The sequence below is a fragment of the Bos indicus x Bos taurus genome, chromosome 25 (genome assembly GCF_003369695.1).
Source record: "Bos indicus x Bos taurus breed Angus x Brahman F1 hybrid chromosome 25, Bos_hybrid_MaternalHap_v2.0, whole genome shotgun sequence".
NCBI classification, from domain to species: Eukaryota; Metazoa; Chordata; class Mammalia; order Artiodactyla; family Bovidae; genus Bos; species Bos indicus x Bos taurus.
In genome coordinates, this window is record NC_040100.1 from 22,043,577 (window position 1) to 22,057,607 (window position 14,031).

General features: G+C 47.8%; 1 protein-coding gene across 1 annotated transcript in view; it reads right to left on the reverse strand.

Annotated features, from left to right (window-relative positions):
• The window catches only part of HS3ST2 (heparan sulfate-glucosamine 3-sulfotransferase 2), a 117,283-nt gene extending 112,142 nt beyond the window's left edge, over positions 1-5,141 (reverse strand). The window contains exon 1 of the mRNA XM_027527633.1: positions 4,240-5,141. Coding sequence (XP_027383434.1) covers positions 4,240-4,724 — 485 coding nt within the window. The 5' untranslated portion in view covers positions 4,725-5,141. The remainder of the gene's footprint in view (positions 1-4,239) is intronic.
• Between the last annotated feature and the right edge of the window lie 8,890 nt (positions 5,142-14,031).

Below are 14,031 nucleotides of genomic sequence, written 5' to 3' on the forward strand. Positions count from 1 at the left end.
GCCCTGTCTTCTTTGCCTCACACGGTCCCCAGAACACCACTGCTGCTAAACAAATAAATAACCAGACTTGTGGAGTCTAAAATTTACAGAACAGGCTCATCTATCACAATTTTGACACCGGAGCACAGAGTCAATTATCACACATTAACTTGCTCTTGTTGGCATTTCAATGCATTTAGAGAAGATTCACTTCCTCTTCAGACTGCCTCTCCCACCCGCATCACTGAAAACAAGCAAAACAAACACTTTACACAAAACTCAGCTTCCCCTAAGACCGTAAAAACTACTGGACAATGCACAGCTTATGTCTCTTTATGAAAGATGAAGGCTCTGAATATTTGTGAATTCTGTCTTACACTCAACCTTTGATGCATTCCCAAATATAATCTTAGATTGAGAGACGCATTTTCATATACATTGTCAGACATCACTCTCTTTTTAAAGGTGAGCAAACTGATACCCAGAAATGAGGAGTGACTTTTTACCAATGCAGAAGGAAGGAGAGAAAGAAGAGAGGGAGGAGAAAAAGGGCAAAGCAGAGCTAAAAGTCGAACTTAGGGCCAGGACCCTTCCTAGTCTTTCACGGAACTACTTTTCTAGCAATTAGTTCCTCAGTCCCAGGTAGTAATAGCGGTAGGGAAAGAAGCTGATAGTTTTAATACTCATAGTACTGACGATGGTAAAAGGAGTGTTGGTAGTGAAACAGTCATAGTAATAGTGGTGATAGTGATAACATTACTGCCTTATCTTTATATACCGGGGAACTTTCCAGGACACTTTCATATACAATGTTCCATTCATTCTTCAAAACCACCTTCTATGATAATGGTTACAATAGGCATCATCCTATGACGAGGAAGCCAAGATTCAGGAAGATGACTCTGCTTCCAGTCACCCAGCTTAGGGGACCATCTTCCGCCTTCTGACAGCAGGTCCTATCCTGGGTCCCTTGTCCGTGTGGTCTCACTCTACCTCCCTGTCCAAGCAGCTAGTTGACCCCACCCAGCACACCCAGCTGCTACCTGGAGGAACCAAGTGGGAGGGGGAAGCTGGCCAGGTGCAAAGAGGAGGGAAGCTTCAGGGATGGGATCTCAGAAAAACATCTCAGGGGCGGGATCCCGCCACAGAATGCTGGCCTCTCCCAGGGTGGCTGGAACCCAGCTAGTTCCAAGATGGGGTTCAGGCTGGGGGTCAGAAAATGCAGATTCTGTCTCCCAGTCTCTGGCCGATGGTATCTCTCTGGCTGTATCATTCTGTCTTCAGGCACTGTTTGTCAGCTCCTGGTTTATCTCCACTTACCCACAGAAAGAAGTCTCTCCTTTGATTTTTCCATTGTCTGTCTGACTGGGGCCTCCAGACCCTGGAAGTTATCCCCAGGGGCTTTGAGGAGATCCATTGCCTGCCACTCTGCAACCCCATCTTTGGAAAACATGGTCCCCCACAACAGGCACAAGGGCTCTTTGGCCATGTCTACCTAGTGGATGCTGGCTTTTTGGTGGCAAGCTGTGCAGAACAGTGGTTAGAGTACTCGGCTGGAAGTGCACATACATACGCAGTGTACATGTATAAATCTTTGTGGGACAGTGCATGCCGATGACTTTTGGGCCCAAATTTCATCCGCTTGCTTTGGATCCCATTCTAGATGTTCTCTTTTCAGGTTGCAGTTTTCCCATCCATGAAATGATAAAGGCAATGGGAAGAGACAGAAGCATCTTATCACCTGCCATCCAACTCATGGACCTCAGGAATAAAGTGAGAACGTGAGTTTTAAAAGAAACCAGGTATTTCCACCATTTCTGCAATTAATGCATATTACTCGAGTGATAATAAAGTATAGGACACATACAGAGAAATGTTCTGGAAATTACAGAAACAGCATCCAAATGGGGCAGTATGACTTTATATACAGAAATGACAATCCGTACCCGAAACCCTGGACTCTGGGGGTGCGGATTTGCAGCCCCAAGAAGCACAAATCACACGGCCCCTCCTGAAGCTGCAGGCTCCCAGCCTTCCTGGGGAGGTGACAGGAGTGAGGCAGTTAGTACCAGACATGCGGGCTAAATGCTCTTTTAGAAATATAAAGGGGGAAAGGGATGGTAAGACAGACCCTGGGAAGTGGGGGGAGCAGAGAGAGAAGTGGAAGAAGCTGTCAGCATGCTTGATGTTAAATAAAACCTACCAAGACTCAGCTGAGAATTTTAGCAGAATCCAAATGTGCTATAAAAAAAAAAAAAAAAAAGGCACGGCTCCCATCTCTAAGGTTCACAGCTAAGCTGGCTTAGAATCACACATGCCAAGGTTAAAAATAAAAAGCAGCCATCCCTGAATGACACGGGCTTGGAGAAGGAAGGTATGGTGTTTGGTGGTGGAGCACAAGAGAGGGAGTGCAGAGGCTGGGTGCAGGGAATAGGTGTTTACTGGAGGGCTCAACAAAAGCCAGTGCTCAGAATTGTGCTATTTTGCACTTAAGAGGCACTTCACTTTAGCAAAGGGTTTCATAATGATCCTTAGATTTTCCATCCAGGAAACCCTGCCGTGCAAGAGAGTGTGGCCATGGCTGACCCACATCACACTCTGCTGTTTGATGCGTTTGCCTCTCCGACTCTGGGGTCTGGCTCTGACGCTATCCTCGGGTACTTAGTACCTCCAGGCGGGATGTCTGCGGGTCACAGCTTGGAAAGCAGCGACGTGCCATTCTGTGCCACTCTCTCTATTCCAGTGAGCCAACATAACAGTGCTGTGGCCACCCACAGGCCAGCCATCCCCTGCTGCTCACCACTGGAGATGGGCTGCGTGTCTGCCTCCTGAGGACTGGGCATGTCCCACCCCTGGCCCCTTAAACCATGACCAGGGCTCCCAGGCCAAGGGGACAAGTTGGCCCTGTTGCTCCGATTCTTACAAATCCATGGTTCCATAAGTGAGGCCAGTGGGGTCCTCCTTCTAATGAAGTTGTCCTTTATCCAATATGGTTATGACTTTCTACCCCCAAAGGGTTTACTTTAACATAATTATCTTAAAGAACAGCCTCAGCTACTGTGTCAGCTACCATGTTACCCACCCACCCAGTTCCATTACTAGGCAGACATTTCTAGCAAGTCTTCAAGGGGTCAGGTGAATGGTGAAAATTCTGTAACCCAGGTGTTATGGGGAGCCCATACATTACACCACCCCCAGGGATGCCCTGCTCAGCTCACACATGGGCCAGCCCCACACCTCAACACCATACAGGGCTTGGGAAGTAGATAGGCATTTAATAGTGGAGGCTGCTACCTTCCAGAAGCTTCAGGCTATCCCCAGATATCACCAGCCTGGGTGACTGTCATCCCTGACAGTGCAGTGGGGGAGTGGGCAGTCTGCTATGACTGGCTGCCCTCTGTGAACCTAGATAGCTTCCATCTGAGGGGCCCACCAGTATTTTGAATTCTATATCCTGGCTGCTGGCTTAGAAACACCGCCCAGTGCAAAGTGTCCCTGTTACACCTTTCAAGCACTTAGAAAGCCCTTGCGAGGCCAAAGGGTCAGGGACCTTTCCTGCTAGTTGCGATGGACCAGAAAATCAAGGCTCAGTGAGTTTTTAGGAATTTGCTCAAGCTAAGTGGCAGAACCAAGACTCACATCCAGGGTCGTTTGAACTATTTGAAAACATGAATTCAGGGTCAGAGCGCCTGGGAGTCTCAGACCAGATCCAGCAGCAAATACCTGGAGCTGAGAACGAGGCTCCAAAGGGACCTTTCTCCCGCCGACACCTCAGGGGCCTCCCTGTCATTCGGCCTGAACTCCGGGGACCTCGCCCAAGCGCAGGACCCTGCCGCGACGGGGCGCTGTTCGAACTGTCCCTTCCCCAGGTCGGTCAAGATGCCTGGAAAGATTAGGCCAGGCTCAGGAGACGGCTGCATTCAGGCAGCTCCTGTCCTGGCTGCCCCTTCCCCTGGCACCCAGCTTTACCCCAGCGTCTAGACACCGAGCCAGCCCTCCAAACTGGCCCGGAGGTCAAGCCAGCGGTCTCCCTTCCCTTCTGACGAGTCCAGAGTCAACTGCCCTTTGCGGTCCAGGAAACCGGAGCCGGTCTACACCATCACTGGGAAGTTCCGGGTAAATCCTTCGGTTAGAGTTCCCCCAAGTGTCAGTCGGAACCCACATAGCCAGCCGAGTAAAGGGGTGCGAGGGCTCAGGAGGTGGCCCAGGGGACGGGGCCGGATGGAGCCCGGGCGCGCGCGGTGGGGCACCCCTCCTTACCTGTACCAGTCCAGCCCGCGGCCGTAGTTCCTGTCGAAGAAGTGGGGCTCGGTGCCCAAGGCCCGCACGTCCGGGTGCACGCGGATAAACTCCAGCACGGCGCGGGTGCCCCCCTTCTTCACGCCCACGATGAGGGCTTGGGGCAGCCGCTTGGTACCCAGCTTCGGCGAGCCGGAGTGGTTGGACCCAGAGAGGCGAGGGGAGGGCGCGCCGGCGGCGGGCGCGCTGGGAGCGCCGGGCTCGCCGGGCGTCGGGCCCGAGGGATCGCAGGGGCGGGACTCCTGGAGAAGTTTCTGGCCGCCCGCTCCGGGGCCGCGGAGGCAGCGAGGGGCGCCGAGGAGGCGGCTCTGGCCGAGGTCGTCGCAGCAGCACAGGAGGCTGTAACACAGGTAAGTGCAGGAGAGCGAGAGCGTGAAAGCGAAGAGCAGCCTGCGCGCCCTCCGCGGCTGAGGTGGCCCCGCGCGGCCCAGGACCCTATAGGCCATGGCTCCATGGGCCCGCGCCGGGGGTCATGGTTTCCGAGGGGGCGCCGGCGGCGGAGCTGCTGGGGCCCTGCGGCCGCCTAGAGGGCTCGCGCGGCGCGGCCCGGGCCACGCGGGTCGGGCGTAGGGGGCGCCGTCTTCTCCAGGCGCTGCCGGCCCGGGCGCGCACCGTGCCCCGGGATCCCCGGGGCGGCGGCTCCTCTGGGAACCGGCGGCGGCGCCTCCGACATCCCCGCGTCCTGGGCGACGGGGCTCCGGCTAGCGGGGAGGCTCCCGGCGCTCCTCGGCTCTCACGTGCGCCGGGCTCGGAGCGCGCCCAGCGCCGGAAGCCCCATCCCGGATCCTCCCGGCTCGGCGTCCCGAACGCTCGGCGGCGGTGCGGGCCGGCGCGCGGGCCGGACGGTGGCGCTGGCGCCGGCCGCGTTCTGACTCCTCGAGAAATGCCGAGCGGAGCGCGCTGCCGGCTCTATTTAAGGAGTCGCCTGACGTCAGCCGCGCGGGTCCCCCGAGCCCGCGCCCCGCCCGGGGACCCGGCCCACCCCCTGCGCCCCTACTCTTTACCCCTTCCAGGGACACACCACCCCGGGGCCTCCCCACGCATGCCGCTCCCTAAGGAGCCCGGGCCAGCTGGGGTGGTGAGGGTGTCGAGGCTTTTTTGCTCCTCCGGGAGGCTGGACACCCCGGCCACGCGGGCTTCCCGACACCCGGGGGTGGGAGCCCAGGTCGAGATTGCGCCAACAGCTAGACCCAGAGACCCTGGCGCACACGCAGGCACCCCGCGCTGATGGAAGGTCCCCCCACACTGACATACGCGTGCATGCACGAACACAGGTACATACGTACCTGAGCGGGACACACACCCCCCGCAGCCCTCATGGGGCAGGGCGGGAGAAATCTAACCTGGGCATAGAAACACCCACAGGGACACTCCCTCTTCCGCCCACCCCCTCTTCCCCCAACGGACACCCAGAACCCCGGATCGGACATCCTGTCGGGTGCGCACGCAGGCGCGGGACTGGACACACGCTCTAGACGGGATGGTGGAGGAGCCGAGCCTGAGTGAGATTCCGTGACTATTCGGGGAGCTCCTTAGCCCCCCGCGCGCTGACTCACACCAGGCGGCTCGCTCTGTCTCACACCCATGAAGCGTGCATCCCCACCCACTGTCACTCCACCTCCCTCCAGGCCTGGCTGGAGAGCGAGTCCCAAAGGAGCGGACTCCGCGCGGGCGGCGGGAGGGTCCTCTCAGCAGCCGCCCCCTAGCGGCAGGCTGCTCCCAGGGGAAACTGACCAGGGTCCCAGAGCATCCCTGAGATCCAGGACGTCCCCCAGTGGCCCAGGGAGGACTTTATCCAGGAGCGGTTTCTCTTCCAGTGAGTCCTGCATGACTGCCCCAGGACAGTTCTCATGAATTGTGCCCAGAACAGGCCTAAGTGAGCAACCCCATTACTGCCCTGAATGACCCCACTAGTTGAAGCAGAACTGTTCATCAGACAGTCCTCAATGACCATACCCAAGAATGAAGCTAGGCTGTCACTCCAAAACAATGCCATGTCATCCTGTCCAGGTGTTCACCAAGTGAGTACCCCGTGAAATGTATGCGTGATGACCATCACTCCCACTGCACCCCTCTGAACTTTTTTCAGGGTTCATTCTTCAGAAAATAATCTGGTCAAGCTCTGTGGACCTTAGCCCAAGCCAGGGAATATTTTGACCCCAAGCCAGTCCCATCCCTAAAAATCTTAAGCCAGTCCCTCCACTACTATCGTTTTCTTCAAGCACTGAGCATGTGTTAGCTCATTTAATATTCACCACAACCTACGAGATTGCTGCCATTATCCTCACATCATGTCACTTCCTTAATCCTAACATTTATTGAGTGCTTTCTTGTGCCAGTAACATACAAATCACTTGGCATGCACTACCTCATCTATCTTCAGAGATAGGTACTGTTATAATTCCTAACTTACAGTGAGATTAAGGCTTAATGAACACATATTCAGTAATTGACGGAGCTGGGATGAAACCCAGGCAGTCAGATTCCAAGATTCGAGCACTGGTTACAGTGCTCTGCAGTTTCCTTACTTCCTTTGACCCATTCCCCACATAATTCCATCCTAGATCTGAACTAATTTGTCTGTATCACTTCTGAAGTCTGACACCTGGGACTGAATTCCAGGTGTAGATTGAAAAGCTCAACAGACTGAAAAGTTCAACAGGACACCCCCTCCCTTTTGTAAACTCTGTTTCTAGGAATGCCACCCATGACTCCATTATCTTTTCCTTGTAGCTGCATCACACTGCTGACAGCTTAAGCTTGCAGCCAAGTAACATCTCTAAGTGTTTCTTACAAGTGCTGCTGATTAAGGCACATCTGCCCCATACTGTGCTTGTACAGTAGACTTTTTTGGACTTAGATACTTACACATTTGGCCTGATTAAATAGTATCTTGATCTCATCATTTCCCTCCTCCATTAAAAAAAAAAAATGTCTACTTGAATCATGACATTGCTTTCATTTATTCAAAAAGAAAAAGTAGAAAGAATGTATGCCAACAGCTTTACCCTTGATTCCAGGTATACCTTGGGCAAGTGAGTTGACATCTTTGAGCCTCAGTTTCCTCAGCTGTAAAACAGGGAGTTATGATAACTTAAACTTCTTGGGGTTCTGATGTTGTGTAATTCTGATTCCATTATTCAACGCATGAACTGTTCTATTGACATCATGTCGTCTCTGTGTTTGATTACAATTTAATTAATTCCTCACTCAAATTCTTAATAAAAATGTCAAAACAAATATGTTGAAATAAGTTCTAATATGTACTTTCAGCAGTTTTCCACATTGCAAACCTGCTATTTCAACACTTCATTGTTAAAGTTACAAGGTTAAATGTGGCTTAATCCACTCTGACAGGTGTTTTTTTTTTTTTCCCCTGGGTGGAAAAAAACATGGATATAGCCATTTCTGATAATTCTGTGCTTGATTCAACTTTCAGATTAATTTTGTATTTAAACTAATAAACTCAGAAATTTCTGGATATTCAGATTCATCACAGCCAGACAGATTTCCCTCTTCAGACTTCCAACCAGAGTAATGACCATGACCGAGACAAAATTTTTCAGGGAGTGAGACAATGGACATACCTGTGCTTCATCCCTACCCATATCTTTCTCCAGAAGTGCCAAGATTTTCCTCTGGGGAGTTCAGGTCAGATTATGTTGGGTTGCTGCTGCTGCTGCTGAGTCGGTCAGTCGTGTCCAACTCTGTGCGACCCCATAGACGGCAGCCCACCAGGCTCCCCCGTCCCTGGGATTCTCCAAGCAAGAACACTGGAGTGGGTTGCCATTTCCTTCTCCAGTGCATAAAAGTGAAAAGTTGTGTGGTTTGTTAAGTAGCACTCAACTAAACAAGATATAAGTTTACTTTTCTATCACAGAAAGATGATTCAGGGTTGACTTGTCTCCACAGTGTTAGGGACCTAGGCTCCACCATGAATTTCCTCCATCCCCAAATCACTATGTATTCAAAGATGACTTATTCATCTCCAGCCATACTGTTCACATTCTGTACATAGGAAAAGAAGAAAGGACAGATAATCCTGACATATTCCTTTGAGGACATTTCCTGGAAGTGATCTCATCACTTCTACTTGTATTCAGTGGATCTGAACATTGTCGTCCAGCTTTTTAGCTTCAAGAGATCCTTTGAAATGTAATCTCGATTCCAGATGGTTATATTCCTGGCTAATACATGAGTGTTTCATGACCCAGAAAGAACCTGAACAAAACTTATGGAAGGCAACTCATAATCTCTACTGGTCTTGTAAAGTTTTCCCTCATTCTGTTCCAATGTGATTTGTGTGAGCTGAGCCTAGTTCAAGGGCAGGCATTATGACCAAGCCCTGTCAATCACAATTTTCTAATCACAGTTCATTGAAAGCAACTCAGTGATTTCCAATGAGCATCAACCACAGAACTTTTGTTGAAACTATTGGAAACAGAAACTTTTTCTTCTGAGATGATTTTGTTGTAGTTGTTGTTGTTGTGTAGTCACTCAGTTGTATTTGACTCTTTGCGACCCCATGAACTATAGCCTGCTAGGCTTCTCTGTCCATGGGATTCTCCAGGCAAGAATACTAAAATGGGTTGCCATTTCCTTCTCCAGGGGATCTTCCTGACCCAGGTGTTGAACCCAGGTCTCCTGCTTGGCAGGCAGAGTCTTTACCACTAAGCCACAATGATGAACTAGTACAAAATACTCCCAAAGTTTCCAATGGCAATCTCTATCATCAAGAAGGGAAACCCTGGGGAATGAAGCAAACAGAAAGGAGAGCAGGACTGAAGGAGAATTGAATTCCTGGTAGTATGTAATCTAGCCATGCCTGAAGCGTGGTCCCTCGACTTTTTGCTCCAAGTGATTCATTACCTTTCTGTTACTTGGAATTGAAAGAGTCCTGGTTAATACAAAAATCAATTGTCACCTCAGTTACAAGGAACAGGGACCATTCTAATTTTAAAAAATTATGGAAGTGGGCTGGGGCTTATTTTTAAGGATATACACAGACTAGGACTGGATCCTCCAAACTTTGGGCAGTCATAGGATCCAACCACTTTCTCATCTGCTCTAGTCCTCTTTATATCTTGTTTTCTTCTGACTCTTAATTGCTTTTATGGCTTTATTTGCAAATCAGTAAGGGCTACTGAGTTACAGGCAACAGAAACTGACTCCAGCTAATATAAACAAAAAGCAGAATTTTAAATAGCTCACACAGGAAAAAAAAATACTCCAAGGTAATACACAGATTTAACAAGAAGTCTGGAGAACTGGGCTCATAAAAAGAATAACAACCATAGAATTCATTCATTTCTGTCTCATCCTTTTCTTTCTGAGTCTTTGTTTTCTCTTTTTTACCAGCAGTATCTTGAATCTTCCTTCCCACTCTAATACCCTTCATGTAAGACCTTGAATTTGAAATTATAAAATAAGGACATTTTCTTTCCCTTAAGTCTTTGGACCCAATCAAGTCTTATTATTCAGTTTTATTTCAGTGTCATTTAAAAAAATTTTCCCTAGTGCTGAGTTTTGTAAAATGTGAGAAAAATTTTCAGAAGAGGGTGGTTCTGATGAGGCAAAAGACTGTGAAATGAAGTCATATGGTCTGCAGCTTGTGTGAGATGAAAAGTTCACATCTGAGCCAAGAGGATGTGAATGAATATTCTACACTTAAGAAAGAAGCTGAGGGTGATGATGAGAGAAGATTTTACTCATGCTTCCTTCTCTGGATAAAATCAGAGGGCAAAAGTTCCAGGGACCAGCTACCGCCTATAGAAGGGAGCCAAATCTAGACCAGGAACCGTGATTAATTTTAAGAACTTTGTAAGATTACAAGCCTTTTGTCACTCTCCATGTTGATTTACTTCTGCCCTTGGCAACGATAATCATAACAATAACAGGCACTCCTTACTGAGCATTTGGGGCTTCCGAGGTGGCTCGGATGGTAAAGAATCTGCCTGCAATGCAGAAGATGTGGGCTTGATCCCTAGGTTGGGAAGATCCCCTGGAAAAGGGAATGGCTATCCACTCCAGTATTCTTGACTGGGGAATTCCATGGACAAAGGAGCCTGGTGAGCTCCGTGGAGTCACAAAGACTTGGACTTGACTGAGCAACTAACACACACACACACACACACTGATCATTCACTCAGCAGTAGGCACTGGGCAAAACATTTAGATGCGTTACCTAATCTAATCCCCTCAATAAACGTGGCACAGATTGTTACCATCCCTATTGTAAAACTGAGGAAACCATGTCAAGTAGATTGAATTTTCCATGTTCTCAAAGACACTGCAGGGGGAAGAAGGGGCAAACTAGTGTAAAAAAGCATAAATGGAGAGATTGACAATCAGCTTTACCCATAATGCTCCCTTGGGTCAGTGCTGTTACACACCCCCACCTTCCCTCCTGCATTATTTAACCCACATTGTCTTATCTCCACCCCATCTCACCATCTTGCCTTCCTACTAAGACTGTGAATTCTTTGGTGGTGGGGATGAAACAGTTAGTTCCAACTTAGCCTGATACTTGGAATTTGGGTGCATTTTCATGTAGGGACTCCCTTGGTTTCATGTTTTTGAATTTTTATTAATTTTGGTTTTTGGCTGTGCTAGGTCTTCATTGCTGTGTATGGGCTTTCTGGGCTTTCTCTAGTTGTGGTGAGCGGGGGCTACTCTGCAGACTTACTGAAGTGGCCTTTCTTGTTGTGGAGCACAGGCTCTAGGGTGTAAGGGCTCCAGTAGTTGCAACATACAGGCTCTAGCGTGTGGGCTCAGTAGTTGTGGCACACAGGCTTATCTGCCTCACGGGGGGATCTCCCCAGACCAGGAATTGAACCGGTGTCCCCTGCACTGCAAGGCAGATTCTCAACCACAGGACCACCAGAGAAACCTTGGTTTCTTTATCTCCTTTCTCCTTCTTAATGGACCCCTAAATATTACTCCATTATGGCTTCCAAAAAAGAACTAATATTTCACTTCAAAATATTTCCAAAGTGAATTATTTATAATGTTAGAGAAGATACTAAGCCTGTTCACCTGTACAATAATATGGTAGAGCTGAGCTGTTGGTACACCTTCTTTAACCAAGTGGGAACAGATAAGAATGTCCCTACTGGTGCTGTCACTCCCAATTTATCAATTTCCTGTGATGTAGATTTTAGTGGTATAGGAGTAAAAGATCTACCTAGGTACAGAGAACAATTTAGGGAGATATATCTGTCTGCGTATATTGAATTTTTTGTTTTCTTTCAACATTTTTATTATACAGATAATGCATTCCCTATGTAGAAATAAATGAAAATACTGAGAAGCAAAAAGAAAAAACTCTCCCAAATCATAACATCATAAATAACTGTCATTAATTTTTTTTACATCCTTCCAATTATAAATGCGTTGGCTTGTTTATTTATGGGCCAGTCCGTAACTACTACTGTTTTTTCCTAACAATATTGTGAATCTGTTTCATGCCATTAAGTACAGACCTATGTAGGTCTAGTACTTTCAGAAAGAAAAAATAACTTTCTTCTGGAAATGCTGGGTGTAAGGATGGTGTAAGCCTGAAGCTACCATGAATGGAGAGAACCTAGCAGACATGTGAATTAATTCACCACAAAAGAGAGCAGAGTGGGAGTGACTGTGTCCTGGTATAATGTTTGAATCCCTGGATCCAGCTTTGCCTGAAGCTATCTCTTGAAGAGACAGTAAAGCATCATGGTTAGGAGTACAGTGTCTGGAAACACACAACTGAGTTCAAATCATGGCTCTGTTAATAAGCTTAAGCAAGATTATAAATGTAATGCACTTAGAACAGAACCTCATTAACAATAAGCCCTCAATAAACATTAGCCATTATTAGGCTGCAGACTTTTCAATTACATCCAGCAATAAATTATTTTTGATTTAAGTTATTTTGATTGATGGGTCTTCCTAGGTAGCTCAGTGGTGAAGAATCCACCTGCCAAGCAGGAGATGTGAGTTTGACCTCTGGGTTGGGAAGATCTTCTGAAGAAGGAAATGACAACCCACTCCAGTATTCTTGCCTGGGGAATCCCATGGACAGAAGAGCCTGGCAGGCTCCATGGGGTCACAAAAGAACCAGACATGACTTAGCAACTAAACTACAACAACAATTTTGATTGATACAGATATGTACTTTTCAACTAAACATTCATCTTTCAACCTACTTGAAAGTTTTTTGACAAAAAAGTAAAATCAACCTCTGTTTTCATTAGTCACCTGAGACCCAACCCCTACTTTGGAACCAACTTATCTCCTTGATATTTTAAATGTTTCTAGGGAAGTAGCCAAATATTCTCTCTGAACAGTTCATGGCAGGCATTCAATAAATGCTTATTGCATAAGTATTAATAGATAGGTAACACCCTCAAAGACCCCTTTGCCTGAAGAACAATAATTTTAGCCCTGAGGATGTTGGACAACTTAAAGGAGTGAATTCTCTATTGATCACCTTCTTCACATCCACTCTTCCCTCTTTATTCAGTCTGAATTCCATGGATAAGCATCACAATCACTTTTTTTTTTAATTATGTCGTCAACTCCCTTGACCCTCTCTCACTGTGCTGTATTTCCTGGTTACAATCAACTCTCTGCCTACTCAGTGCCCTATGCCTGCACCCAGACAGCTGAACACAGTAAATGCAGAAACACGATGACTAATCTAAATTAAAATTCATCATTTCTAGCCTCAAGTGGACTCTTAACACTTCCTCGCAATCATACTGTGTTTCCCCAGCCCATTCATCCTCCCATTCCCCTGTGTAACTGTCTATCTAGTTCCTTCTCCTAAACCTCTTATCACCTCTCCTATCCCCATCAGCTGATGGCCTTGCTTCCTACTTCACCGGTGAATAGAAGCAATCGAAAGAGAACATAAACCATCGCCTCTACCCACCTGCCTATAACTGTGTTCATACACTTTATTCACTGTTCTGTTACTATAAGATTATGGTCTGTTTTTAGGTAAGACCAACCACTCCACTTGTATACTGTATCCAATCCCCTGTTGTCTGTTCAAGGACATGACTCTGGCAGTCCTTCCCTTTTTTTCCTGTATTATCAGTTTTCTCTCTCTCGACTGGGTCCTTCCTGTCAGCATACAAATAAATGGATACTTCTTCCATCTTAAAAAGCAAAGAGAGAAGTAGCTCTGTTTTGACCTCATCTTGACCATTTATATTTTTCTCTTTACATCTCAACTTAAGAGAGATCTGTAGTCACTGACTACAGATTCTGTCCATCCACTCACCCTGGAGCCTATTCCAATCAGGCTTATGCTCCCACCTCTCTTCTAAAGCTGTTCTCATCAATAGTGCTAAACTCAAGTCAATTCTTGGTCTTCATTGAACCTGACCTCTAAGCAGCATTTGACACCATTGACTCTTTTCTTCTTGAAAATTTTTCTCCACCAGAATTTCAAGACACTGCATTTTTCAGGTTTTTTTTCACCTCTCTGCTTCTCGTTCTAAGCTTCCTGTGATAGTTTTTTGTCTCTGTGACCTCTAACTTGAAGTATCCCAGGGATCTGTCCTTGGACACTGCTGCTGCTAAGTTGCTTCAGTCATGTCCGACTCTGTGCAATCCCACAGACGGCAGCCCACCAGGCTCCCCCATCCCTGGGATTCTCTAGGCAAGAATACTGGAGTGGGTTGCCATTTCCTTCTCCAATGCATGAAAGTGAAAAGTGAAAGTGAAGTCGCTCAGTCGTGTCCGACTCTTAGCGACCCCATGGACTGC